Raw genomic sequence first — 25969 nt, forward strand, 5'->3', positions numbered from 1 at the left:
TACTTAATGCTCTTAAATGCCTTGTGTTGTATGCTGTCCCTTGTAAAGAAAGATGATGCCACACATTCAAACGCTATTAGCAGAGTTTACACATTACGTTGTGTGTGTGTGTGTGTGTGTGTTTTTTTCAGTCATAGTAATGAGTCTGTATTAAGGCACCTTCCCCCTTTCCCATCCAGGCCCTCTTGAAACCAGTGGCACAAACTTTGTAACAGCTGCTTAGACATAATGTTGAAGTAAGTTTCAGTCTGCTTTTGGCAGAGTTATCTGGCATTTCCATGGATTAAACTCTGTAACTGTGGACTCACTATCACTGGACTATAACCACTGAGGTTTCTGGCCTCACATCCATAGTGTGTTCCAGCTCTATTTAGAAACAGATGACGATGAATGATCTGAAAAAAGCTATGTCCTAGAAAACAACAGAAAAGTCTCTCACTGAATTTTATAATCTTAATAATTAAATGTCGTACCATCTGTCTGTAATTGCATTCTATATACTTAGGTCATCAGGCGATGTGACTTACATAATTTTATTCCATTTTACTTTTTATCTTAGTGACATATTTTTGAGAAAGAAATTTTCTGAAAAAAACTGAGCCATCATTCTTACCATCTTTACATTCAGTATTCTTTACAGTTCTTAATGGATATCTAAGTCTTATTCTGGAATTTTATATTTATTCAGGGTGGTTATATTTTATATTTACTATCATATTTCATTCAGCACAATGAGGACATGTGTAAGAATATCAAACACACATTTGTGAAACGTTGTGTCAAGTGCATTTATATAGTAAAATAATTTCTATATAAGGACTTATTAAGTGGTACCTTTCTTAAATATTCAGGATAGTTCCTTATCAATCTCAGCCACATAGAATATCTTACTTGAGTGAGAAAATCAGAAGAACCACTATGCATGTTTATGTCAAAAGAAAAGAAGATATCATGTCCCGGGACAAACTGAATGGGCTAACAAAGACATGGGGAAGACATAAGCAGAAAACATAGACGTAAGGAGAGTATGTGGGAATAGCAGTTTAATATAACAGATACAAATATAAATTTGACAAAGAACCACAGTTGCACTCAGCATTAACAAAAATGCTTAAGATCTAGTTTGAAAGTGGAACAGTTAGCCTTACAGAAAAATAAAATCATATTTTATGGAATGGATGCAACTGGAAATCATTATGTTGAACAAAAAAAAAAGCAGACTCAAAAACAAATACCGCATATTTTCTCTCATGTGTAAAACCTATATTTAAGGGTGTTTGTGTATGCGTGGGGAGTATTTTCTAATTAAATTCTCTTTATGTATTTACTATTTTAGTGTATTCACTTTATATCCTGCACGCTGCCCCCTCCTTCTGGATCACTCCCTTCCCACAATCTTTTCCCCATCTGCCATCTCCTGAGAAAAATGGAGATCTTAAGGAAAAGGAAAGAGAAGGGAAAAAGGTGTAATGGAATATATGTAACATGACAATAGAAAAGATATGGTTGTTGAAAGACAAAATCAAGAGTGAAGCAGAGTCACAGTGAAGGGGGAGGAATGACACATTATATACGGACATGCAAAACAAAACTTCTTAGTGTTACTGTTAACTTATAAGATATGATAAAATGTAAATAAAATACAGCATGCAAAAGATGTAGCTGAAAAATTAAGCAATGACATCACACTGGTACATTTTGAAACTCAGCTATTAGCTGTATAACCCCCAGCAAACGACTCAGCACTTACCTGGTTACAATTTACTCATTTGTAAACAGGGGCAACTAGAGTTGAACCCAGCGGCACTAAGAGTCTCAGTAAATGATAAAGGGATTTCTAACAGCAGTAGCAAGAAAAGAAAGAGTAGATAGAAAAAGATAACCATACTAAATGATGCTTATGTTCCTGACTGTGACTTCATAAGCACCATGTTTAAACTTGTAAACCATTAAAAGGGAATGGCACCTATCCCTCCTGTGACCACACTCATTCCCACCAAGCTCACTGTGCCCTACATTGCTTCCTACTGCATTTTTCTCTTTATGCGCTCGGCAAAATTGCTCTTAGCCTAGCTTTCTTGCTCCCCTATCCTCTAATTCATGCACATGTTGACATCAAAGTGATTTACCTAAACTATTAGTTTTTTTCTGAGTTGCTGCCCTAGCAACTATTTAGCATCGTTTAACATTGGTTCTTAGGAAAGAGATTGGTAGAGAATGATGATAAAGTGACTTGGTAGGAACAGGGAGAAATTGTGAATTCTTTGTTCCTTTCTAGATCCTTCAGACTAGATGGTAATGTTTCCATTTGATGGTTATGCATTTGGCCACATCAAGGACAGCCTACTGATAAAACCTCTGGTGCCAAACTGAGGGTAGTAATTGATGAGGGTCCATAGTGGAGCATTCTGTTAGTTTAATATTCTTTAACTATGCTGGATGTTTAAAAGAGTACTGCTTCATAGTTAGGACAGCAGTGTTACATAGTTCTTTCATATCAGGCATATCCTTCCCACTTTTGAGGCTTCAGAGTTCCTATCTGTAATGAGAAGGTTAAACTTGGATGATCTAGTTTTCCATTCAGCTCTACTAATATATGATTTGTACCATATGAGGAACTGAGATTTGTAATAAATAAAATTTCTATAAAAATAAATATTCTCCTTACAGCATTGTATCTATAAAACAAAAATAGAGGGATAAAAGAATCAATTGAATTAAGTGGCTGGTAAAATATATATATATATATAAAACAATCAAATTGACAAACAATATGTCTGAGAATAAGGAGCTTTTTTCTTTGAATAAGGAGTTTTATTCCCATCTCTATCAGTTTGATTTCTCTCATTTTTATGTTCTAAGATGCCTACAGATGTTAATTTTAAAATTAAGATGAAGTAAAAATTTATTGTGTAAGCATATTATTAACACACACACGTATTCCATCATGTTGTGGTGTAAGCATATTATTGAGATATTTCAATATATTCTAACATACTGCAAGGCTCAGAATTTGGAAAAGTGATTGGCTAGAGGTTGTCTCCTTTTTTTACTGGAGATTCTCTGTATTTACATTTCAAATGTTATCCCCTTTTCTTCCCACTACCATCCCCCTTCCCCCTCCTCTGCCTCCATGAAGGTGCTCCTTCTCCCAACCACCTTCTCCTACCTCAGAGTCTTGGCATTCCCCTACACTGGGAAAATGCACCTTCACTGGACCTCCTACTGATGCCAGACACTGCTATCCTCTGCTACATATACAACTGGAGCAATGGGTCTCTCCATGTGTGCTCAATGGTTGGTGTTTTAGTTCCTGGGAGCTGTGGAAGGTTTGGTTAGATGATAATGTTCTTCCCATGGGGTTGCAAACCTTTCAGCTCCTTAAATCCTTTCTCTAGCTCCTTCATAGGGGTACCTGTGTTCAGTCCAATGGTTAGCTGCAAGTATTTCTGTAGCCGTATGGATTTGGAAGAGCCTCTGAAAAGCCATCCATGTCTGGTTCCTGCCAGTAAGCACCTCTTGGCATCAGCAATAGAACTAGGGTTTGGTGGCTACATATGGGGTGGATCCTCAGATGAAGCAGTCTCTGAATGATCTTTTCTTCGATCTCTGCTCCTCTGTTTGTCCCTATATTTCCTCCCATGATTGTTTTGTTCTCTGTTCTAAGAAGAACTGGGGCATCTGCATTCTGGCCTTCCCTCTTTTTGAGCTTCATAATGTCTGTGAATTGTTTTGTGGGTATTCCAAGCATTTTGGGCTAGTATCCACTTATCAGTGAGTGCATACCATGAGTGCTGTCTCCTTTTCACCACTGTGCTATAAATATTATGAAGAGAGGACTCTTCAGCTTTACCACCTGCTAATCACCTACAAACAAATAACTTATTACTTGTAAATTAGGCTATGAAATCTTGACCACAAACTGTATTTATTAATAGTTGAATTTTTCTACTTTATCAAGCAAAACTAATTATGCATTACTAACTGATAGAAAGTTTAGAGACTATCAGAATGTGATATTCAACAGTCACATTTTGATAAATCCTACTCATAAAGGATATAAATGTGATATTTGAATTATCAGTATTTTAGGTAAATATTGGATTTCTATTATTAATTTTGAAATATTATGTATCTTGAAAACCCCAGGTATGTAAAGAGCTTCCTAGTCACCTATAAACTACAATTGGGAAGTTACTTGCTATATTAGAAAACAACCAACAAAATAATAATTATTAAAACTTCTTTGACACTTAGTATGTGCCAGAACTATGCGACTTTTAAGGCCTTACATACATTTAATCCACCATCGAAGGTAAGATGTATGCTGAGAGTCATACAACTAGAAAATGATAGGATTTTAACTAGCAATGATTTGAATAAATAGGTATGAGGAATGCTATCCTCAGCCCAGCAGCAGGCAACGGAAATGATTAAGGATAAACTTGAAGATCATAAGATCTCTCAGAGGAAAAACAACAACAACAACAACAACAATAATTTTAAAAACCCTCTCATGAAACTAAGTCAGAAATCAATCTTCAATTCTTGAAGTGTAAATATTAGGTATAGTAGCTATAATGGAAAGAAGATACTAAATTTCTCTACAGTATCTGAACTTAGTCATTTTTAGTTGAAAGTCCCATGGAGAAGTTGGTCTGATTAGTAATATAATAATATGTTAGGTTTCTGGATGTTCACATGAACCCATTTTAAGATAGAACAAAAATGTGGAGGAGGAAGGGAAAAATGACACCTACTGAACAGTTGCATCTATCCTTTAAGGTCAGGGAAGGACAAATGAAGGTGAGCTGTTTAGTTCTAGTTAGTAACCCATGCTCTAGGATGTCAGGGCCATTAAATCAACAAGTCTATACAAATGTATTGTTATTCCTGGGATACTGGGCTTTCAGGATTGAGGCTCTAGCAACCTTAAGATAATAAAATGCTGAAGGAAATTGGGAGACAAAGCAGAAAAGCAAAGGCAGAAAACAATGGATTTCAAGGTAATTCTCCAAAGATGATAAACACTAATGCCTCTTGATTTACCAATCATGGTTTTATTCCCTTGGGCAGCAGAAATGAGCTTCAATGGTTGAAGGAATACCCATGGGTAAAGACACCATTCAGGCTGGCCTTTTGTCACTCTAGCTTTAACTAGACTAGTTCCCATCTTACTTCTTTTATAAAACCCTATATATGATTTTTATTTAATATGTTCCAAACTTAAAGAGAGGGGAAAAAAAAAGAAAGATGCAAAACCATTTCTCAAGGGAGAGGCTAAAGCATCACTATAAAGTGTTCCTACAGGTCATCCTTTAAAAAAAAAACCTGCTTTTGAAAAGGAAAGACATGCTAGCAAGATTGTTAGGGTTAGGGCACTGGGAGGTTCTAGCCCACAGTCAGTAAATCTATTCTCTTCGGCTTTGAAATGAATTCCTGCAGCAACAATAATAAATAACAACAGCAGTGGCCATATTAAGCTTCAGGGATGATCTGGGCTCCGGGCCAAATGCTTTCTTAGATTGTGTCATTTGATACTCTGAAGTCATACAGGAGGTATTTCTAGTATCTTATTTTACAGATACTGTCATCCTTCTGCATCTGAAGGTATGCATGTGTTTTAGATATATGGAAATAAACCAAATAAATATTTTTTTAAAAAACATAGTTTGCAATTAGGTTTGGAGAGGTCCTCGGGGCTTACTTCTGCTGAAGTAAGCACCAAGTTGATTGAGACAATCTATTCCTCTGAATTCATCCTAATTCTGAGTTCAAAAGGACAAATCACATAACATACTGGCTCCAAACTCAGGAATGTCTGATATCTTATTACAAGAAAGAATTGTATCATAAAGATTCAGTTGGCAGTTGAGTTTTTGCTTAAGAATGTTTTTATTAAATTGCTCATTTATATTTATTGGGCATCAACTGTATGTTCTGAATATAGAATCTATAATGTAAAATATTGAAAATAGATTTGTTTGATATAGGCATACATGTTGAGAATCACCAAGTGCTCATTAGGTACTACCTAGAGATTAAATCTGATGTTTATCCTAGTCAAAACCTAATTGTAAAGCTAAGCAGAATGTAGTTTGTACATTGTGTATTCTGGGAAGGTTACTCAATCTTTCTAACTTTCAGCTTCCTGATTTATGAGATGAGAATAATAGAACTGCCTTATATATAAAAATAGGGGAGAAACTCATAAAATCAAGTCTATAAACTTCTCAACACTGTGTCTGACACACAGAACACATTCAATACACACTTCCTGCTATTGTGATCACTTCTTTCTGAAAGGACTGAAATTCAGTGACGGGAAATTACCTGCCAGAGTTTGCACAGCTTGTGATGGTGAGGCAGTCTCAAATCTCTGCTATTAGTGAAAGAAGTCTTAAACTACACTACCCACTTCCTTTTCATTGGGTAGGTGACATAAGCATCCCAGGCTTTTGAGAAATATTGTGGATCATCAAGGGGAAAGAGTCATAAAGAAATGCTTGACATAGAGTTATGGATCATGGATCATGACAGTAATTCCACTATTAGGGAGGCTGAAGTAGAAAGATAACAGCAAGGACATTCTTAATTACATAAGGGCAAGATATAGATAGATAGATAGATAGATAGATAGACAGACAGACAGACAGACAGACAGACAGACAGACAGAGAGACAGATAGACAGACAGATAAACAGATAGATAGATAGATAGATAGATAGATAGACAGACAGACAGACAGACACAGAGAGAGATAGAATATCTTTCTAAATGTAACCTAAATCTCGGAGCATTATAATTCCTAGGAAATGAATCATTGGACAGATTGTTTTTCAAGCTGTTTTGCTTGCCACCACAAAATGGATACTTCCTCAACTGAAGATAAGGATAAGGAGACTTTTAGAAAACAAGTATGATTCACAGAAAGATACTGGATTCTGAGATGGACAATACATTGTCTCTTTTCAAAGCAAGGGGAAAAAAATCTAAGTAAAGTTAAAATAGAAGCATAAATACTTCAAAGAGTTAAAAGAATGAGATGTTAAGAAGATAGGTGTTTCACAGGAGTAAAAACTCACAGAAATTGATGAGAAATTTAGCAAAAATAAAAATAAAGACAAAAATCTCTATAACTGAGCCACAGTGTTATTCTTTTGTGTAGCCACAGCACTGACACACTGAAACTGACCGATTCAGTAAATGACTGGCTAGAGATGCAAAAAATAGCTACTCCGTCCATATGCTAAAAATAATGGCTTAAGCAAAAGATGAGCTATTCTTTTCCTAAATTTGCTGTATATTAGTCAGAGGCATGCAGTGTTGGTTGTTTAAATGCATAAACGATATGAAAAATAGTACAGGGTTTCCTTAGGAAGAACAAGGCCAGTATGCTAATTTCATGAATGCTTAGTGCAGGACCCAGGAACTGGTGCCAGAAAGTCTAGTGAGAGGTCCCAGTCCACTACAAAGAATTCATTGTGTTAGTCTCTGATGTAATTACTGTGTAAGGCACTTGTTTCAATACTGTGCACTTACAATTTGCTAAGACACCAGATCTAGTATTAAGTGTTTTTTCCACAATTAAGAAACTGCCACAATGTTACCTCAACACTGAATCGTGATCTTGCTAACTTAACTTACCTGAAAATGACGCACATTTTTCATACATGGGAAAATAACAGTAGTCTGTGAATTGTTTATGTATTGGGTAATTTTCACTTTTGCAGGGCATCAGGAACTGTTTATACAGCACTAGACATTGCAACCGGACAAGAGGTATGTGCTACTGATGGGTCTGTGTTACTTTATCTTGTATTTATCACATTTTCCTGTTCATAACTTATGTCTGGTGGGTAGCACTAGGTTACGACAGGAGATTAATTTGGTGATATGCAAAACATTTAAAATAGATAATGACAGACCAAGAAAAGGTTCAAGTTATAGAACAGATACAAAATAGTAGATGAAGAATTCGAACATTTATATTCATGCATATTTTAATAGTCGTGTTTTGTGTGGTATTCATCTTCCAGGTGGCCATAAAGCAAATGAACCTTCAACAGCAACCCAAAAAGGAATTAATTATTAATGAAATTCTTGTCATGAGGGAAAATAAGAACCCCAATATTGTCAATTATTTAGATAGGTAAGTGGGTGGGTTTTTTTTTTTTTACGTGTTTTCTTCCTGAGATGTTATTTTCCTGTCTATTTATTTAAAAATATTTCTGAAATGATACAAAGTAAAAAAGTAAATCTTTGTAAACCATCAAACACCTAATAATCTGTTTGATGGACCTGATTCTAAACCTAAGTAGTTTGTATGGTTGCCTTTAGAGGGTGGTGGCTCCATATTGTCAGGAAATACACTACTACGTATAGGAAAAAGAAATGGTGTCCGAAACATTTCATCGAGTGTCTATTTGGAGCCATATGGCCCCTGAGAGGCTGAGTAAAGAAGGCAGACAACAATAACCTGCTTTAATGGGTGCTTTATGATTAACTGTCAGTGAGGTTGGGGAAGTGAGACTTTAATCTTAACCCTTTTTCCTAAAGCAGGTAATTAATGTCTCTTTCATCAGTTGTCTTAAGAGTGTGTTACAAATAGGCACTTAAAGACGGAGCTAACTCTTCTCCCCTGGTTAACATCTGTTTCTTCTGAGTTTCAGTCCTTGGATGTTCATACCACTCTGCTGACTTTTCTGATAAGATGCAAAGGAAATACAATAATACAATAAGGTCTCAACCTCCATGAGCTTAAGGGCTTGCTGTCAGTGTTAGGTCACACTGATGTGGTAGAGATAGAAGGACTACTGAATTTGAAAGTTTGAATCAGTGTTTTTCGAAGTGCTCTTTATGGCCCATCTGCAACAGTATGGCATCAATTCGATTTCTGCATTTATAGCTCTGTAAAAACTCGCATTCGTGCATTTTTCAAAAAGGGGCTGATTTCTAGGTTTTTCTCCATAATTAACGATAATGGAACCTATGAATATTGAATTTTAAGAGATTTGCCTTGTGGATCCCAAAAGTACTATAATTTGAGCAGCACAGAATCGAAAGTCTTATTTCATAGTGAGATAAGCTTTTGCTTTGTCTGCTTTGTTCTTTAAATATCCCTGTAACTTAGGCTGGCCTGGAAATTATCATATACCTGAGGTTCTCCTTAAACTCAGAATCAACATGCTTGCTTTATCCTCCCAAGGTGGTGGGACCACAGCAGGCTTAGAAACATGTGTATTAAACAGAGTGGAGTCACTGGGGTTATTCTTCTCTATTAGAAGATTGTGCTAGTTGATTTTAATAACCTCCTAGTGTTTTCATGAATGTTGATGTTATCCAGTGACCTTAGTTCCTATATTTAAACATTGAAGTTGGATCTTCAATAATCATTTAAAGATTGGTGTGGCCCTCTTCACGATCGGCTTTCATCACAAATAAGGCCTGAGAATATTAGAGTCTCTACTTCTTTAGTCTAAAGTCAGTGTTTTTCCCCCTTTTTTATAGCTACTTAGTGGGTGATGAACTGTGGGTAGTCATGGAATACTTGGCTGGTGGCTCTTTGACAGATGTGGTCACAGAAACCTGTATGGATGAAGGACAGATAGCAGCTGTCTGTAGAGAGGTAAGAGAAGAAAATGTCTTTTTCTGGGGACAAATGATGTTTGCCAGTGTTTTCTTACTGCTTATTTGGAATGGTTCTAGAATCAAAATAAAAGCAGGGTATTTTTGTACTGAAAAATGGAAAATGTATTAAAACTATAACTTAATGTCATGCCCTTGTATCATCTTTTTGTCAGACCCTTCAGTTATCTTTCTGTGACTCTCATAAGCTCTAACATGCCATTCAGAGGACACTGTATCTAAGCTCACATGAAGGAGTGTCAGAGAAACATGGTCAATTGTTATGTTCTCGTGGAATGCCTTTCTGATCTGAGGAAAATTTATACAAAATAACTGCTGTGTTCTGCTTGTTCCATATAAGTCCCATAAAATAAAGACTACATTATACTCTTATTATTTTCTAGAAGGCTATTTTTAAATGTTTAATGTGGTGTGTGTGTGTGTGTGTGTGTGTGTGTGTGTGTGTGTGTGTGTGTGTGTGTAGTATGTGTACATATGGAAATCAAATAAGAACCTTTGGGACTTCCATCTTGTGGGTTCTGGGAATTGAGCTCAGGCTGTAAAGCGAGGCAACAAGTGTTGTGACCTATCTTGAAGGTCCTAGAAAGCAGTTAAAACACTTTCCCCAAACCACAGAAAGTAATTGTTTTTGCAGTATTCGGGGAATATTCCTCATAACCCTCTAGTGGGCCTGAGGATCTGTCAGTTATAGAGAAATTATTTTAAAAAAATTCTAGACAATTCAGTGGTGCTTTGTTTTATTATTTTCATCATTCTTTTTACAACATACACTTTTCAGTGAAGTTTCACTATGAAATTTTATACAGAATGAAATGGAAACTTGAAAAGCTTTGAAAGTGCAACTAGGCTAAATAATATTAGGTAATATTTCTCCTAACATGGTTTTCTTTAGTTTCTTCGTTCTTTGCCCCCACTTGCTCCCATTTCTCCTACTCTATACATACACATATAGCAACAAGTCATGTTTTCTCCTATGCCAAAAATGAAGTTGAGATTCACTTTGTAGGTTATTCTATCTGAGCCTGTATTTTTTTTTTCTTTAGTATTGCAAGACAAAGACATTTCCAAACAAGTACCTTTAGTTACTTGAGAACTGGAAGCCGTCCTCAAATCTATCAGAAATAGCCCAAGTAAATCATTTTGCTGGCACGTTCTCGTTTCCCACACTAGATCTACTGAATTAAACCTTAGCATGTACACTGAGGATTACAACGTCTCTATGAGACCAAGCTGAATCCATATCACCTAGAAAACTAGAGCAAAGTATAATTATGTTAACTGGTCAATAGGACTGTAGTGATGACTAGTACTGTTCCTTGATTTCTCCTCCTCATGGTTGGGTCTATATATGGCATGGGAGCCCTTACATACATGAGATTTACTATCCTCCCTGGTGTAAATGCTAATGTGGCTTGAAAGTACTCAATTTCACTTAGCAATATGTAATCACAAACTTTCCCAAATTTTGCCTGGATATGAAATATAGAACTTAAAAAAAACCTTCTTTGTGATATAATTAGAACTTTTTTCTCTCATCCATTAGTGCCTCCAAGCTTTGGATTTCTTGCACTCAAACCAAGTGATCCACAGAGACATAAAGAGTGACAATATTCTCCTCGGGATGGATGGTTCTGTTAAACTGAGTAGGTATTTTCATTCCAAAATTTAAGAAAATATTGGGTAATTTCTGCTCTTTGAACGTTTATGTTGAGAAGTTAATGGCTAGCAAAAGTAATTTGTCTGAAAACAATTAGAACTTAATTGTAACAAGATTTAGATTTAAGATTTTAGATTCTAGTGGCATCTAAAATTAACAGATGATAAATAACTAACTGGCGGAAAGGACTGGGTGGTACCTCTATGGATGTGTACAGAAAATGGCAGAACTTCTGTCAATTGTTTCAGACCCCTTTAAACTCAGGAGCAGCTGAGCGATCAGGAAACGATTAGGATATAAATTAGGCACTTTCCAGATGTTGATTTAATGTTAAAGGAGGGCTTAGCAACAGGAGAAAAGAAGCGATTGCAAAAAAAAAAATTTATCTGGGCTTATTTTAATAGATGTTTTTTCTTCTCTGCAGCTGATTTTGGGTTCTGCGCCCAAATCACTCCTGAGCAAAGTAAACGAAGCACTATGGTGGGAACTCCCTACTGGATGGCGCCTGAGGTGGTAACTCGAAAAGCTTATGGCCCGAAAGTTGATATCTGGTCTCTGGGAATCATGGCCATTGAAATGGTGGAAGGTGAACCCCCTTACCTTAATGAAAATCCACTCAGGGTAAGTCAGGAACATGTAAGCACTTCCTACCCCGACCCCCAAAAATGGGAGATAGAATAAAAATGATGTTTTATAATTCCCCAAACTGGTCAGAACTGACACTTCTTTTGGAACAAGTAACACGAAGCAAACATCGCTCTGAACAGGAAGTGCCTTGATCTCAGTCCCTCTAACAAGAGCCTTTTTTAAAAAAATATTCTTTCATGTATGGCTTTCTACTGTAAAACTCTAGAAATTGGTGAGAAAAAAAATGTGGGAAGAACGGGCATTTTTATCATCCACTATGGTTAAATGATTTGCCTACAAAACCTTGGTTTCCTAATTACTTTAACAAAGCAAAACAATGCACTTCCACAACACTTATCATTTTGACATTGGATTTTTCTTTGTAATCAGTAACAAGTCATTGAGCAAGAACAGCTTAGATGGCAGTGAATAAAACAGACATAGACAGGGCAGCAACATGGTGTAATCACAAACGTAATTAGAAGACAGTCAGGTAGAAGAGAAATGAAAATGATTTGAGTTAGATAACTCAGTTTCTTACTACATAATTGGAAGTTTGTTCCTCAAATTGTTCAGTTACCCCCTGCAAAGAAAAATAAAATAAAACAAGAACCCCATCTTGTGTCTTTATTCAGAGATGTGAAGTTGGTCATGAGGGTAAAAGTCAAAGAAATGCAAAAAGAAGCAGTTGCTTAATGGAGATGGAAGTCAGAAGCTATTGGGTTGGATGTAGCTTCACAGTACACCAGAAGCAGTATTTCCTGTGCATAAAGGGCTGGAGATTGTTCTTAAGAGGAAATAGCCACAGATTCAAATCTACTCTTAAAACTCATATACAGCATCAGTGCCAAAGGCCGTGTCTGTGTCATTATCTTAGAGTCTAATACTGTGTTTTATCCTTTATCTACAAACTTATTACCCTTAGTAATCAGTCAAGTGCATTCTTATTATGTTGGAAAAATTTCTACTCAAGCCAAATATATGTGACTTTCTCTTTTTTTCCTTTTTAAATTGGATATTCTCTGTATTTACATTTTAAATGCTATCCTCTTTCCTCCTACTACCATCCTCCTTCCCCCTCCCCTTGCCTCTATGAAGGTGTTCTCTCTCCCAACCTCCCTCTCCTACCTCAGCACCTTGGCATTCCCCTACACTGGGAAAATGAGCCTTCATAGGACCAAAGGCCTCTCCTCCCATTGATGCCAGACAATGCCATCCTCTGCTGCATATGCACCTGGAGCCATGGGTCTCTCCATATGTGCTCACTGGTTGTTGGTTTAGTCCCTGGAAGCTGTAGATGGTTTGGTTGGTTAATAATGTTGTTCTTCCCATGAGATTGCAAACTTTTCAGGTCCTTCAGTTTTTTTCTCTAGCTCCTTCATGGGGGTCCCCATGTTCAGTCTGATAGTTAGCTGTAAGCATCTATATATGCAAAGAAATCTATGAACTAAATGTCTAGTTGTTCTGCAGTTGAAAATTGTATACTTCAGAGCCATGTTTCTAATACAGAGAGAGAAGTCTTTAATTCTTTCTCCTTTGATTCTACTCTGGCATTTGACTGCTGGTCCTAGTCTTTACACCAGTTAGAAAACAACAATTATGAAAGCCCTAATGAATTCTATGACTGTTACCCTTGTCTTACAAAACAATCTGGAAGTGAGATGTGTTCATTGATTAGCTGCATGCAGGACTGAGTATGAAAGAAGGAGCATTTTCCCACCATTTGTGGGTCAGCCCTCGGTGAGTTTAATCAAGTCCACCTCTGACCTGTGGAAGAGCGCATCAGGATAATTAGGAGGGTTTTTCTGTATTGTCTTAGTACCTTTGCCCACTAGGAAACCTCACTGAAAGAACACACCAGGTCTGTTGTTTCTATGGATTTCCTCCTTTAAGTCTTCAAAGTGTAGCACTAAATGGATCACAGCTAGTTTTACTTTCTGCTTTCTGCTGAGTAATTTACAACCTGGAGAATTTAAGGATTAAATAAATGGCTCGGTAAGGCAACTAACTGGTCTCAGGAATGCATTTCTTGCTCTCTTCTGTTTTTCCAGTCATAACTGATCTCCCCTTAGCTAGACTGCTAATTACTAGGGGGGAGAAAAGGAAATGGGTTTTAATCTCCATGGTCATCTTCTAGCCTGAGATCAGAACTCATAATTACTAGCTTGTCTCTTAGAATCCATAGCCTTCTATCAAAACAAGTACTTGCAAACTAATAAACCACAAAGTTTAGGGAGCCTACATTAAGACTATGAACAAAAAAGAGCTGTCAGAAAGACTGCCTTTTTGAATTCCACTGATAAAGATGGACTTACTTGGTGTCTTACTCTCATCGTCAGAGATCTTGACCAGCCTCTGGGAGAATAATCAGCAAGTCCATGTTGAGCCAACCTGATTCTGAAGCTCTTCCCTTCTAGACACCAGAAATACTCTTAAGCTTTCTTTGTAAATGTGCTGTCCTGCTGTATTCTTAGAGAAAACACATTGGCCTAGATGCCCTTATCTGGGATTTGAAAAAAAACAATGTATTCATTGAACCCTCGAGAAAATCAGAGACAAAAAGATACAGTTGACACTGTAGGGAGCCTACTTTTTCTTGAATTTTGGTGACTGTACACTGAGTTGGGAACTAGAAAAATCATGCAACTTTAGGAAGGTGTGAAAGAGCACTCAAGTCTTCCATTAAAACTACCCCAATCTACCACAAGTCTACTATTTGTAGGCTTTGAAACAGATGGAAGTAGAAGGAAGTGAGGAGAAGAAGATAAAATGGTACTGTAGAGGGTGGCATGCATTTGTGGGGGAAAAAATAAATTTCTGTTAAGTAGTTAGACAGATCCAAGTATGTCCTGACCATGAAACTTAAAAGCTCTGGACCAATTTGTAAGTTGCTTCAAACCTTCCTGACCCCATTTCCTTTCTGGAAATAGGGATAATATCCATCTTGCCGAATCCACATGAAAGTCATAAATAATTTATATAAATCACAGATCTTATGCTTACTTCACTGTAGAAAATATATGTATAAATACATGAACATGAGGAGAAAATATATTTTTAACGTTTTCACTCACTCGTTTACTGGATTCAGCATTTCTCCAATGGAAATATCTAATATCCCATGGCCCAGTGACTCCCATGGAGGAGAGAATTCTGTAGAGTTCAAAATAATTACCATAATTAGGTAGCATTAAACAGAACAGGTTCAAGGTAAAGAAAGTCTCAGGCTATGCTTTACAAAGTTTCCTGCATGTCTCTGTGACTTGCATTTTTTTGTTGTGCTGGATTCATCTGAGCAAACTGCCAAAACTGATTGCAGATATACATGTGATACAACAAAATTAACTATTGATAAAAAAAAAAAAAAAACGGAATACTTTTTCTGCCTAGTAATGAAAGGGTTGGAATTTTAAAATGTAAATGTATGACCTAATATGCTCATTATATGCTTTTAAAAGCTCAGCGGGTATTAATTGTATTAATGATACAATGTTGGTAACCCTTCCATTGTAGCCCCAAGACCCTGACGTCTTTGCACTCAGTGTAATTGGCCTTGGACCCAGAAATGTTGTTCTGTGACCCATGGGAATTTTTATGTAGCCACCAGTAATTAAGTGCCTTATATCTTGTCTCTGTCAAAGGAAATGGGGTTTAAAGCAATCCAGCTTTCTCTGTGAATATGCAAATCAAAGGTTTGTCTTTTGTTGATACCACCTTTTCTGATAATGAATGATTAATTTTTGCTAAAAATTGTTATTATAAAGACTGATTCTAAATAAAAGAAAGTTATTTCTGTCAAACTAAACTTTGTTCTGTTTACCAGCACAAAGAAATTACCTTTCTTTTTTTAAAGTAAGTCTACTCTCTCACATAATAGGTTTGTTCTTATCAAGTTGTAATCACTTTAGATATTGAAAAATTTTGCAGTGAGGTCCACTTGAGGTCTATACAGAATCTTTTATAGTCCTAATTTATGCGTAATTTTCTAGCCCATTTTATATGTTTGCTTTATGCCTTTGTTTTAACTATTCACAGGGGGTTATTAAACACTGAGGTAATGGAAGACACTGGTACCAGTCCCAGAAGCAGTCAGTGGTATAGGATGTGAATCACACACCCTCCTTGGACTCCTCTATGCAGTTTAAGACCCAATGCCACTGGACTCTATCCTCTAGGAAAAGGTGAAAACTAGGACTAGGATGAGTCCAAATGCAAACTTATATGGCAGGACCTTAATCGAGTACTGTCTGCAATGAAATGTAGTTCTTCATACCTCTTTGAACAGAGTTGTTTAGCCAGGAATGGGCATACTTATACTTACTCTACTTATACTTACACATTTCCTTTAAGGAATCATAACTAACAGCATGTGATGGTTTGTATATGCTTTACCTAGGAAATGGCACTATTAGGAGGTATAGCCCTGTGGGCATGGGCTTAAGATCCTCACCCTAGCTTCCTGGAAGTCAGTCTTCCACTTGCATCCTTCAAATGAAGATGTTGAACTCTCAGCTCTGCATGCACCATACCAGCCTGGATAATAATGGACTAAATGTCTGAACCTGTAGGCCAGCCCCAGTTAAATGTTATCTTTATAAAACTTGCATTAGTCATGGTATCTGTTCACAGCAGTAAAATCCTAAGACAGAACATCAAAACCTAGTTGAAATCTTGCTCTTCACTTTTTCATTTTCGACCTAGAAACCCAGAAGCACTATATGTCATAGGTTTTTTTTTCTGTTGCTAAGATTAAAATATCTTGACAAAAGCAACCTAAGGGATAAAATATTTATTTACACTCATAATTTCAGGATACAGCCTATTGTTTTGGGAAAGTCAAGGCAGTGGAAACTTGAAGCAGCCAGCCACAATATGTCCACAGTCAAGATGAGAGAACAGGGAATTAATAATTATATGCCAGTGCTTAGTCAGCAGTTTTTCTTCTACAATACTTATTAGAGGGTAGGTCTTTACAAGTCAATTAATATAATAAAGAAAAATCCCTGCAAACATGCCTATAGGTCAGCCAAATCTAGGCAGTCACTCATTGAGACTCTCTTCTAATGATTCTAGATTATTTCAAATGAGCAGCTGAAACTATCACATTTTCAACAAGGAATGATATTAATTCAGCATAATTAAAAATATCTTTAAAAAAGATAACATTTTTTTAAAAAATTGTCTCTTCTGAAAATGGTGTTCATTTTAAATAAGCTAGCAACTGAGTGCCTGACATATACTATAGCATAAAGTAGCCCTGAGTGTGGCTATATGGGAGGAAGTACATTACCTCAATGACTATGAAGAAAAAAATGATAGAATCCAAATGAAGGTCTGTTGTCAAATATATGGGAGGAAGTACATTACCTCAATGACTATGAAGAAAAAAATGATAGAATCCAAATGAAGGCCTGTTGTCGAATTTAAAGACTTCCTACCTCTTTACTGACACTTAAAGTGCTATAGAAAGGTCAGTTTTCTTGCTTTTTGTTCTTCTTCTTATGACCAGGGAAATTCTAGAGAGCCTGTATGTCTCAAGAGCATCATGCATAATGAGAGAAGCCCTACTGAAAAACAGCAACTAAAGGCCAAACTGCATCTCGTTCCCTCCAACCACTGGAACCTGTGTTGTGGCTTGGAATGTCTGGGTTTGATGGCGCGTGCTCATTTGGAATTAAAGTCAGACATAAACTTCCTGAACACCAGAGAAGCAAGCATACTTTACTAGTGCTCTGTCAATATTGTTTTGAACATATTTCAGGGAGAGCTGGGAACATTCCCTTCTTTTTTCCATAAGCCACTGTGGAACAGCAAGCTTTATTGATGGGTTGTTGACACTCCTCTTCCTTTGAAGGCTTAACCTATGCCTAAAAGGAGGAAAGAGTTGGGATAAATGCAAGTAAAATAATTATAGAATAGTAACAGTGCTTCTTTTTAATAAGAAAAAATATTGCCTGTCAGAAGATAGGAAGCCCTTAGGAATCATTGGTTGTTAAGAATTCATCATTGGAAAATGGGACTTGGCCATATGAAAGCTGCAAGTTTCATTAAGATTATACAGAAGTAGACAGTTCAAACTGGTAAATTATGACCCAAAAGAAAGCCAAGGGGGAAATTGATTCCATAGCAAAGTAAAATCCAAGAGACTAACCAGGCAAAGAAAAGGAAAGTTTAAAACTGTGGTGATCAGGGAACGATTGTTGGCCCAGAGAGATTCATGAATCCTGTGATTTTTCTTATCATTCCTCAGAGAACTTACAGGCTCCGATGGTTTGGGTATAACCCAGGGATGCATACGCCTTTTCCTCTAATAAGTACCATACTTTTGGCTAAGGAATTAAGTCCATCAAAGTCAAAGATCACTGTAAAGAAACGAATCATGGGTTGAGGTTGTACGTTTGCCCACTGAAATGTTTTATTTTATGGCTTTTGAAATATGAATTCACCAAGAAAATCAGCGTTTTCCTGAAATTGAAGATTACTTCTGACTTTTGTTTTTTTGTTTTGATTTATGTCCTCCCTAACTTGGTCACAATATCATTTTAGAAAACCATTTGCACTCTGATACAAAGATCCTCAAGACATTTTTTGCTGAGTTGAGCAATACTCCGTTATTTTCATCAAGACAGTGTATACCAAGGGAAACCAAGAGTTTAAACCAGTGGTTTTCAACCTCTCTAATGCTGCAACCCATTAATACAGTTCCTCTTGTTGTGGTGACCTCAAGCATAAAAACATTCAAATTGGTACTTCATAACTGTGATTTTGCTCCTGTTATGAATTATAATGTAAATATCTAATATGCGGGATATCTGATATGCAATTCCATAGGGGTAGTGACCAATAGGTTGAGACCCATTGGTTTAACCCTTATTTCAAAAAACGAAGCTGTCCTCTAGAATGTAAAGACCACCCCACTCCCTGCCTTCCCAAACAAAAAAAAAGTTGGATCATGGTGTAAAATATGCTGCAGGTAGGACTTGGTAATCTCACACTGATATGATTTATGAGAAGCACTGCAGTGATAAAACCTTCATGGGGAAGAAATGATATGCAAATAAATGCATACTATTTAAATAATATTTTAGGTCAAAAGTTGAGTGTGAGGTAATGAAATGAGCAGTATAGAAGGTGATTATTAAATATAGTCACTTTTCAGTGATAGTTATTTTTATTTTAATTTAATTTTAACTTTTAAATTTCTTGGCTGACAAATGATAATTATATATACATAGTACTGGAGTAGAGTGGGGTATTTCAATGCACTGGTCAAAACAAAGCAATTAGCATTTTTATCTCCATGTCATTTCAGGACCAGAAAAATGGAGCAAGAGCAGAAGACAGATTCCTTTGATATCACCTATTTTCTGACCTTTATCTTTATTTCTGTCTCCTCTTTTCACCAATTGCCTTACCCCTGTTGGCCCTTGGCTCCTGAACTTGCCTTTCTTTCTTCTGCTTCTTCTCTCACAGATTCTTACCTTTCCCTGACATCCTGGATCATTCTCTTTGCCTGCCTTTAAAAAAAATCTATGTGGTTATCCTGACTTCTACTTTCAAATGCTCTGTAGTTCCAAACCTTGAGTACTGCAAAGATCACACAGGGTCATGTCATGAATGCAAGTAGCCTGCTATGTATTTCTTAACAAGACATTTGACAGAGTCATCTGGTGTTTATTTTATGGCAGTGGCCAAAGCTTTCTGCTTGGGGGAAAAAATATTCCAAAGCTGGCTTGGCTCCCAATCAGTCAATATTACCTAGTTACCTTTTATTATCATCTTGTAAGCAAATGGAGCCCTAAGTTCATTTAAAATGACTCTTTAAGAGTTAAGCTCCTCACACTTTGGCGACAGATGAGAATTTGTAAGACAATATAAATGTAAATTAGACCACAATGCTATATTACACTGCTGCAGTGTGAAGTTGAAACAAAGTATAGCATACAGAAGTGTATATGTCTAGTGGTTTCTTTTTGCAGACTGGATTTTATTAACTCTCCTGGAAAAACAAGGAATGTCAGAGCCTTTCACAAAATCCATTAACATACTGAAAGCAGCAATACGCTTTGGTATTTAACCTCTTAAATCCCAGGTCATGAGTAAACTAGATAAGGTGTCAATTTGCCAGTTGCCAAATTTTGGTCATTAAAGATTTCGTAAAAGAAAATCTGAAATGAAAAAGGAATCCCAACAACAGGAGATTGCAGGAACCATCGAGAATAAACACCAGAATACAGAATGCATGAATTCAATTATTCCTCCAATTAGATACACTGGTTTTATCTTAGTATTTGGGTAAATTCAGTTGCACATAAATATTGACAATATAAACCAGGAGTATACACACACACACACACACACACACACACACACACAAACACAAACACATGCACACACACACTCCTCCCTCTTCCCCACTTCCAGCTCTGTATATACCTTTTGATCTCCATTTTCAAACTAGTAGAAAATGACCAAAGAACAGCCCATTTCCTCTTTACAGGCAGAAACTGAATCAAGTATGCCAGGTGTTCACAGATAGTATGCCTCATTTCTTGACTTCCCTTGTCTGCCTTTGCCTAAAGACTAAAAAGCAAGAGAGGGTGTCAAACAGCAGTTAAGAATATGGAGTCTAAACTCATACTCCCTGAATTCAAATAGTGATTACTCCTAATCAAAAACGGATTAGAAGAATGACACTGAACAAGTTATTATTCCTAACTGCACAGGGCAGTTTCTTTCTTAACAGTTAAGAGTCAAAATAACTTACCTCAGGGAGTAGTTGTATGAATTATATGAGATAATACTTATAAAATCAATTTTATATAGTTATAGTATACTGATGTTGACATATGGATGAATAAACCTTCTTACTCCTATTGTTCAATTGTATTGTATATTCAGTAGATTCTGTGTGGACTAGGCTGGGAGTCCACTCACCATGTATAAAATAATTTCCACGAGAAAATGGTCTTTGAGTCCCAAATATTCAGCTCACAAAGAAATTTCTCAATCATACCCTATTCTCTTTGTAAAGTGTTTCATTATATTGGTGCTGAGACTTCATGTGCTTGCAAGCATATTCCACTGAGAGTCTCCCAGTTTGTTTTTCAATGACTTAATGTAAACTTTATAAACTGCTATAATGAAAGCCTTTTAATTAAATAGTCCTATTGCAACACTGTCTTAATGAAAATTTATGGTTTACATATGGACTGTCTTGAGACTCCTTTTGAGAAATGTGGTAACTTCTACGGTGAAGACTTTGATCTCTTTCAGCTACGGAAATTGCCAATAAGGTCAATTCAATTATTTCTCTAATTAGATACACTGGTTTTTTCTTAGTGTTTGAGTAAATTCAGTTGCACATTAAAGCTAGTGAAAAGTTTAATGACTGTATGGAATTGTCAAAATATTTACAGTTATCATGGTGATTTCTGCAATACTAGAAAACTTTAGCTAATGTTTATTTAGTAGAAACAGTTGCTATTTTATTTTTGCTAATCATATTTCTATTATAAATACAGTCTATGTTATGGTCCTATATTGCCTCACCTTAGGAAAAATACAACCTACTTAACATTCTACAGTGTTCTATTATAAGCACCTTCCCTGTTCAGTGTCAGCTGGAAAAGATAAATTTTTGAAACTGTGATGTTTCTTGACACAGTTTTCTCAAGTTCTCTTTCATCTCTGGTTTGGTTTTGTTGTTGTTGCTATTGTTTTGCTTTGCTTTGTTTTTGTTTCAATCAAATGTGTGCTTAGCTTGATCCTGATATCTCCCCCATTTGATAGCACATCCTTATATATACTACACGTAAAGCATTCTTGCTTCTCCCTTAGTGAGCAGTGGTACTCGGTGTGACTGATACATGAGCTTTGGCTATAGTGAATGTGTGGGAGTGGGAAGAGAAAGTCCCTAGGGTGAAACTCAAACAGAGAAAAGCTGACAAAGGAAGCAGGAACCAAACCATGCTATATGCCATGCCAATCTTTACTGCGTCTTGTGGACCAATAAAGCATTGTTAGGAATGATAAATAGGAAGATAAGCAAAGCTCCTCTGACTGAATCATCTTTTATGTAAGCATAGGATTCTCAAATCTCTACTCTTTCTCTTTCTGTCCTCCACCCCAAATGTTCATGGAGAGGAATTTGGGGCAAAACCATCTGAATCCCATATCTTTGGACAATGGGAGGCCACTAAGAACTTCTAAGTGATAAGTGAGTGACAAACACCACGTGTTTGAGATACAATTGTTAAAGGGAGTGTGCTTACGAACAAAGGGTTCTAAATACGGAAAGTCTGAGACAAGTCCTGCTCGTAAGCAAAGATAATAGTACTATGAAGAAGTGGATGACTATGAAGGCCATGTAAATGCTGCATTGGGAGAACCTCATAGAATAACTGTAGAAAGTTGGGAGGCCAATGGCATGGAGAACATACGGACGGTCCCGTGCTTTCGTGCTTACATTAGAAGCAGCTACACAAAGTCTCTAGTTCAGTTTCTAATAGCCAGCTCATTTTCCTGGAGTTTTCAGTTACTCTTTAAAAGTATCACATGATCGTTAATCTTCCCCAGTCTTCTTCATCTCAGACTTGGCTTTGCTGGTTAAAAAAAAAAAAAAGAAAAAGGAAAGGAAAGAAAAGAAGAGAAACAAAAAGAGAAAACCCTTTTGGTTGTCGTGTTTGTGTTAGCTACAGCTGTATTTGTGTCTCATTAGCAAGGCAGTGGGTAACAATTTTCTTTTTTATAAAGACAGTCCTGAGATCACACACAGGATGTATTCTAAAAGTTCATTTTAAAGTTAATTATTTGGAACCTAGAGTGTGTTTTCCCATAGAAACAGCTTTATACTTGGTAATTAGGTTCCCATGCCAGTGGACAAAGGCCAGTTTAGTACATAGTGCAAGTGAATGGGTGTATTTTTGCTGTTGAAATTGAGTAGAAATAATACTGTTGCAATTAAAATGGAAAAAAAAAACTATTGAAAAAGAAATAGTCTGCAGTTTTTGTTCTCCTCAAAGGACAATGTTTAATGAAAAACATGTTTAATCTTAGGAAAACTAAGTAAAAGACATGGGGATTGGATGGCATAGTTTTAAAAATGTATTTTAAGTACTGTTTCTGGGGGGGGTTAAAATAATGAGATCAGTATTGCATTTATCATAGAAAAATTGAAATCTGCAAAATATATTTTATCAAGTCCCAGTAATTGGGATGCCAGAGAAAGCTACTTTTAACAAGTTGATTTGTCTTAACCTTTTCCTTAAAACATGCAATTGTATAGTGCATGTTTGTTGTTCAAAGTGATTGCTTTCAGAAAGGCATTTTGGTTCCTGTGTTAGTACTTGGATAATTCTGACGCCCATTTATCTATTCTGTCAGCCTGTCTCCTTCCTTTTCCTCAGTGGCTCCTCTTCTACTTTAATGTCATATGTACACACACAAATAGATACATATATGTGTGTGTATGAAATCTAGATTTCATTTATGAAAGAAAATATCATGTTTGTCTTTATGGCTCTGACTTCTTTTAACTTCTCGATTTCTATCCATTTTCCTAGGAATCACGTTACTTTCATCTTTTACACTTCCTTCCATCAGTCTAACAATAGTAGTTAAGGTGTATCCACAAAAAGAACTTTTACTATAACAGTAATAAGTATTATTATTAATGAAGGATAATTAGATCAATAACCACCCAGGTTAGGAGTCAGCCATTAAACTATCCGTTAATACAACCTATTCTCAGTCTCACATTCTAATAGATAACATGTCCATGTAATTCTCTAAAATGGACTTTAATTACACTCTGAAATATAAATAAGAAGAAAATTGACTTGTATGCATAATTTTACTATGTATGTGCTGACCAGAGTTGTATACTCTTTGTAGGCCTTATATTTGATAGCCACTAATGGAACCCCAGAGCTCCAGAATCCCGAGAGACTGTCAGCTGTATTCCGTGACTTCCTAAATCGCTGTCTTGAGATGGACGTGGATAGACGAGGATCTGCCAAGGAGCTTTTGCAGGTGAAAAATAAAATAAGGCAATCTACAAAGGGAGGATTATGCTGAGCTTTTTCCATGTTAATGTGTGACAGGAAGAGAACTCTGTTGAAAGACATGTCGTTAGAGTTGGGCTATTGCCATTCAATTTTAGACCTGGGCATGTTAAGTATAGGCATTCCTCTATTACATCCTTGATTGATCATGCTGCCTTGATTTTTAAAGAAGAATTTGCATTTTAATCTATAATTCACTTTTGTTCTTTCTGAAATCTGATTTTGCAAAGAAAGGCTAACTTAGGGATCACTCTCTCATATTGCTAGGGGTTTTTGTTCTAAACTTACCTTGCACCTCTGGATGTTATATGCAGGTGCTCTTGGCCAGAGGTTATTTTCTACAGAACTTCTACACCTTTCCATGCTTGTTACCACATTTATAACCTTCTCACACCCCTTTTCCAAAGATGCCAAAGATGCAGTATCATTAATGTAACTGCACAGATAAATACAACATAAAATCAAGTATGTAATTCTAATATTGGAGGAAATAAACTTCACAGTTCTGACTCCAAAGTCCCTGTAACTTATGTCACACAAAAGAACTCTGTTGTGGCAATTTTAACATACCTTTCAAAATGTTGAATTTAAAAGCAAACATTCTAGAAGAAATATCCAGAAAACAACTGACAAGTAAGACAGAAGGGTGATAGGGGTTGGCGGTGGGGCCATCAGGTTGTACACACACACACACACACACACACACATACACACTTTGAGCTTGTGAATTATCCCCATAAAGCAGATGATAGGTTGAAACTTTGAAGGAAATGAGAGATCTATTAGAAATTAATTAGTAAAACAAGATTATGAGAGATATTTTGCAGTGAGCAAGAGGTAGGAAAGGAAGTAAAGATGAAAAAAGGAGGAAAAGCCCTGAGGTAGTAGAATGTCACAGATCTGCAGAGAAGCAACCATTTAAAAGACATACAGGAGATTTGCTTGCATCAACTCTTGCAGATGAGCCAATAATAAGTGGTGGAGACACAGCTATTGGCTTTGGCAGCCAGGAAGCCAATGGTTTCAGAATAAAATTGGCTTTAATGCTCAGTTAGAGATACTTTTTCAAGCCTGAGAGAGATCCAGCACCATTCTTCAGTTTAAGAAATGTAGAGTGTCTGCCTATTACCAAGTGAAACATTCTGTACTGAAGAGTTTCTAGTTGTGCCAAGTGAATTTCCATAGGATTTCATGATATTGAAAGGCCAAAACCAAAAAGGAAATCTGAAGGACAAAAGCTGGCAGGGGTTTTTTAATTAAGTAGTGTTCCAATGAGGACTCGAAACACAATCAAATGCAAAGGAGCATATTTGAAAATTCACACTAACACAAGAGTTCTTCAACTGTGGGCCATGACTGTTTGGGGATCACATATTAGATATCTTGCATATTAAATATTTACAGATTTACAGATATTTACAGTTCATAAGAGTTGCAAAAATTACAGTTATGAGGTAGCAGCAAAATAATTGTATGTTTGGGAGTCACCACATTAGGATGATTGACAACCACTGTACTAATGGGAAGGGAGAATTCTAGTAATTCTTTTTCTTTCCCTCCCTTTTACAGCATCCGTTTTTAAAATTAGCCAAGCCTCTCTCCAGCCTCACTCCTCTGATCATCGCTGCAAAGGAAGCAATTAAGACCAGTAGCCGTTAGAACCGCCTTACCCCTCACGGGCTCCCGATGAGTAAGACTGAAATAGAACCTGCTTCAGAATCCACAGAAGAAAAGACAGTCTAATGGAGTGGGGCTTCTTTAACTTTCAAGTGAAGAGAAACTTCTTATAAACCTTTTTCCTACTCCCTCAGATTATGTAATTTATTTGTAAGCCTGAACCGCAGCCCTCACAGGGCAATGTTGAAGTCGCCATGAAGTGGCAACTTCCACCGTGAAGCGAAAGAGCCAGTAGTGAATCCCTTCATTTTGTGCATTTCCTTTGAAGAAAAAAAGATTTCTCAAAGATGCACAC

The 25969-nt window shown here is 36.6% G+C and overlaps 1 protein-coding gene across 4 annotated transcripts in view; it reads left to right on the forward strand.

Moving 5' to 3' along the window:
* Positions 1–25656, forward strand: part of PAK3 (p21 (RAC1) activated kinase 3) — a gene marked incomplete at both ends in the record, with an annotated part of 85489 nt that extends 59833 nt beyond the window's left edge. For all 4 annotated transcript variants that reach the window (XM_080910839.1, XM_080910840.1, XM_080910841.1 and 1 more), the window contains 7 exons: positions 7734–7782; positions 8040–8152; positions 9511–9628; positions 11192–11291; positions 11730–11926; positions 23828–23965; positions 25567–25656. In XM_080910839.1, coding sequence (XP_080766965.1) covers positions 7734–7782; positions 8040–8152; positions 9511–9628; positions 11192–11291; positions 11730–11926; positions 23828–23965; positions 25567–25656 — 805 coding nt within the window. The remainder of the gene's footprint in view (positions 1–7733; positions 7783–8039; positions 8153–9510; positions 9629–11191; positions 11292–11729; positions 11927–23827; positions 23966–25566) is intronic.
* Positions 25657–25969: the final 313 nt, after the last annotated feature.

Source organism: Micromys minutus (genome assembly GCF_963924665.1).
Source record: "Micromys minutus genome assembly, chromosome: X".
Taxonomy (NCBI): Eukaryota; Metazoa; Chordata; class Mammalia; order Rodentia; family Muridae; genus Micromys; species Micromys minutus.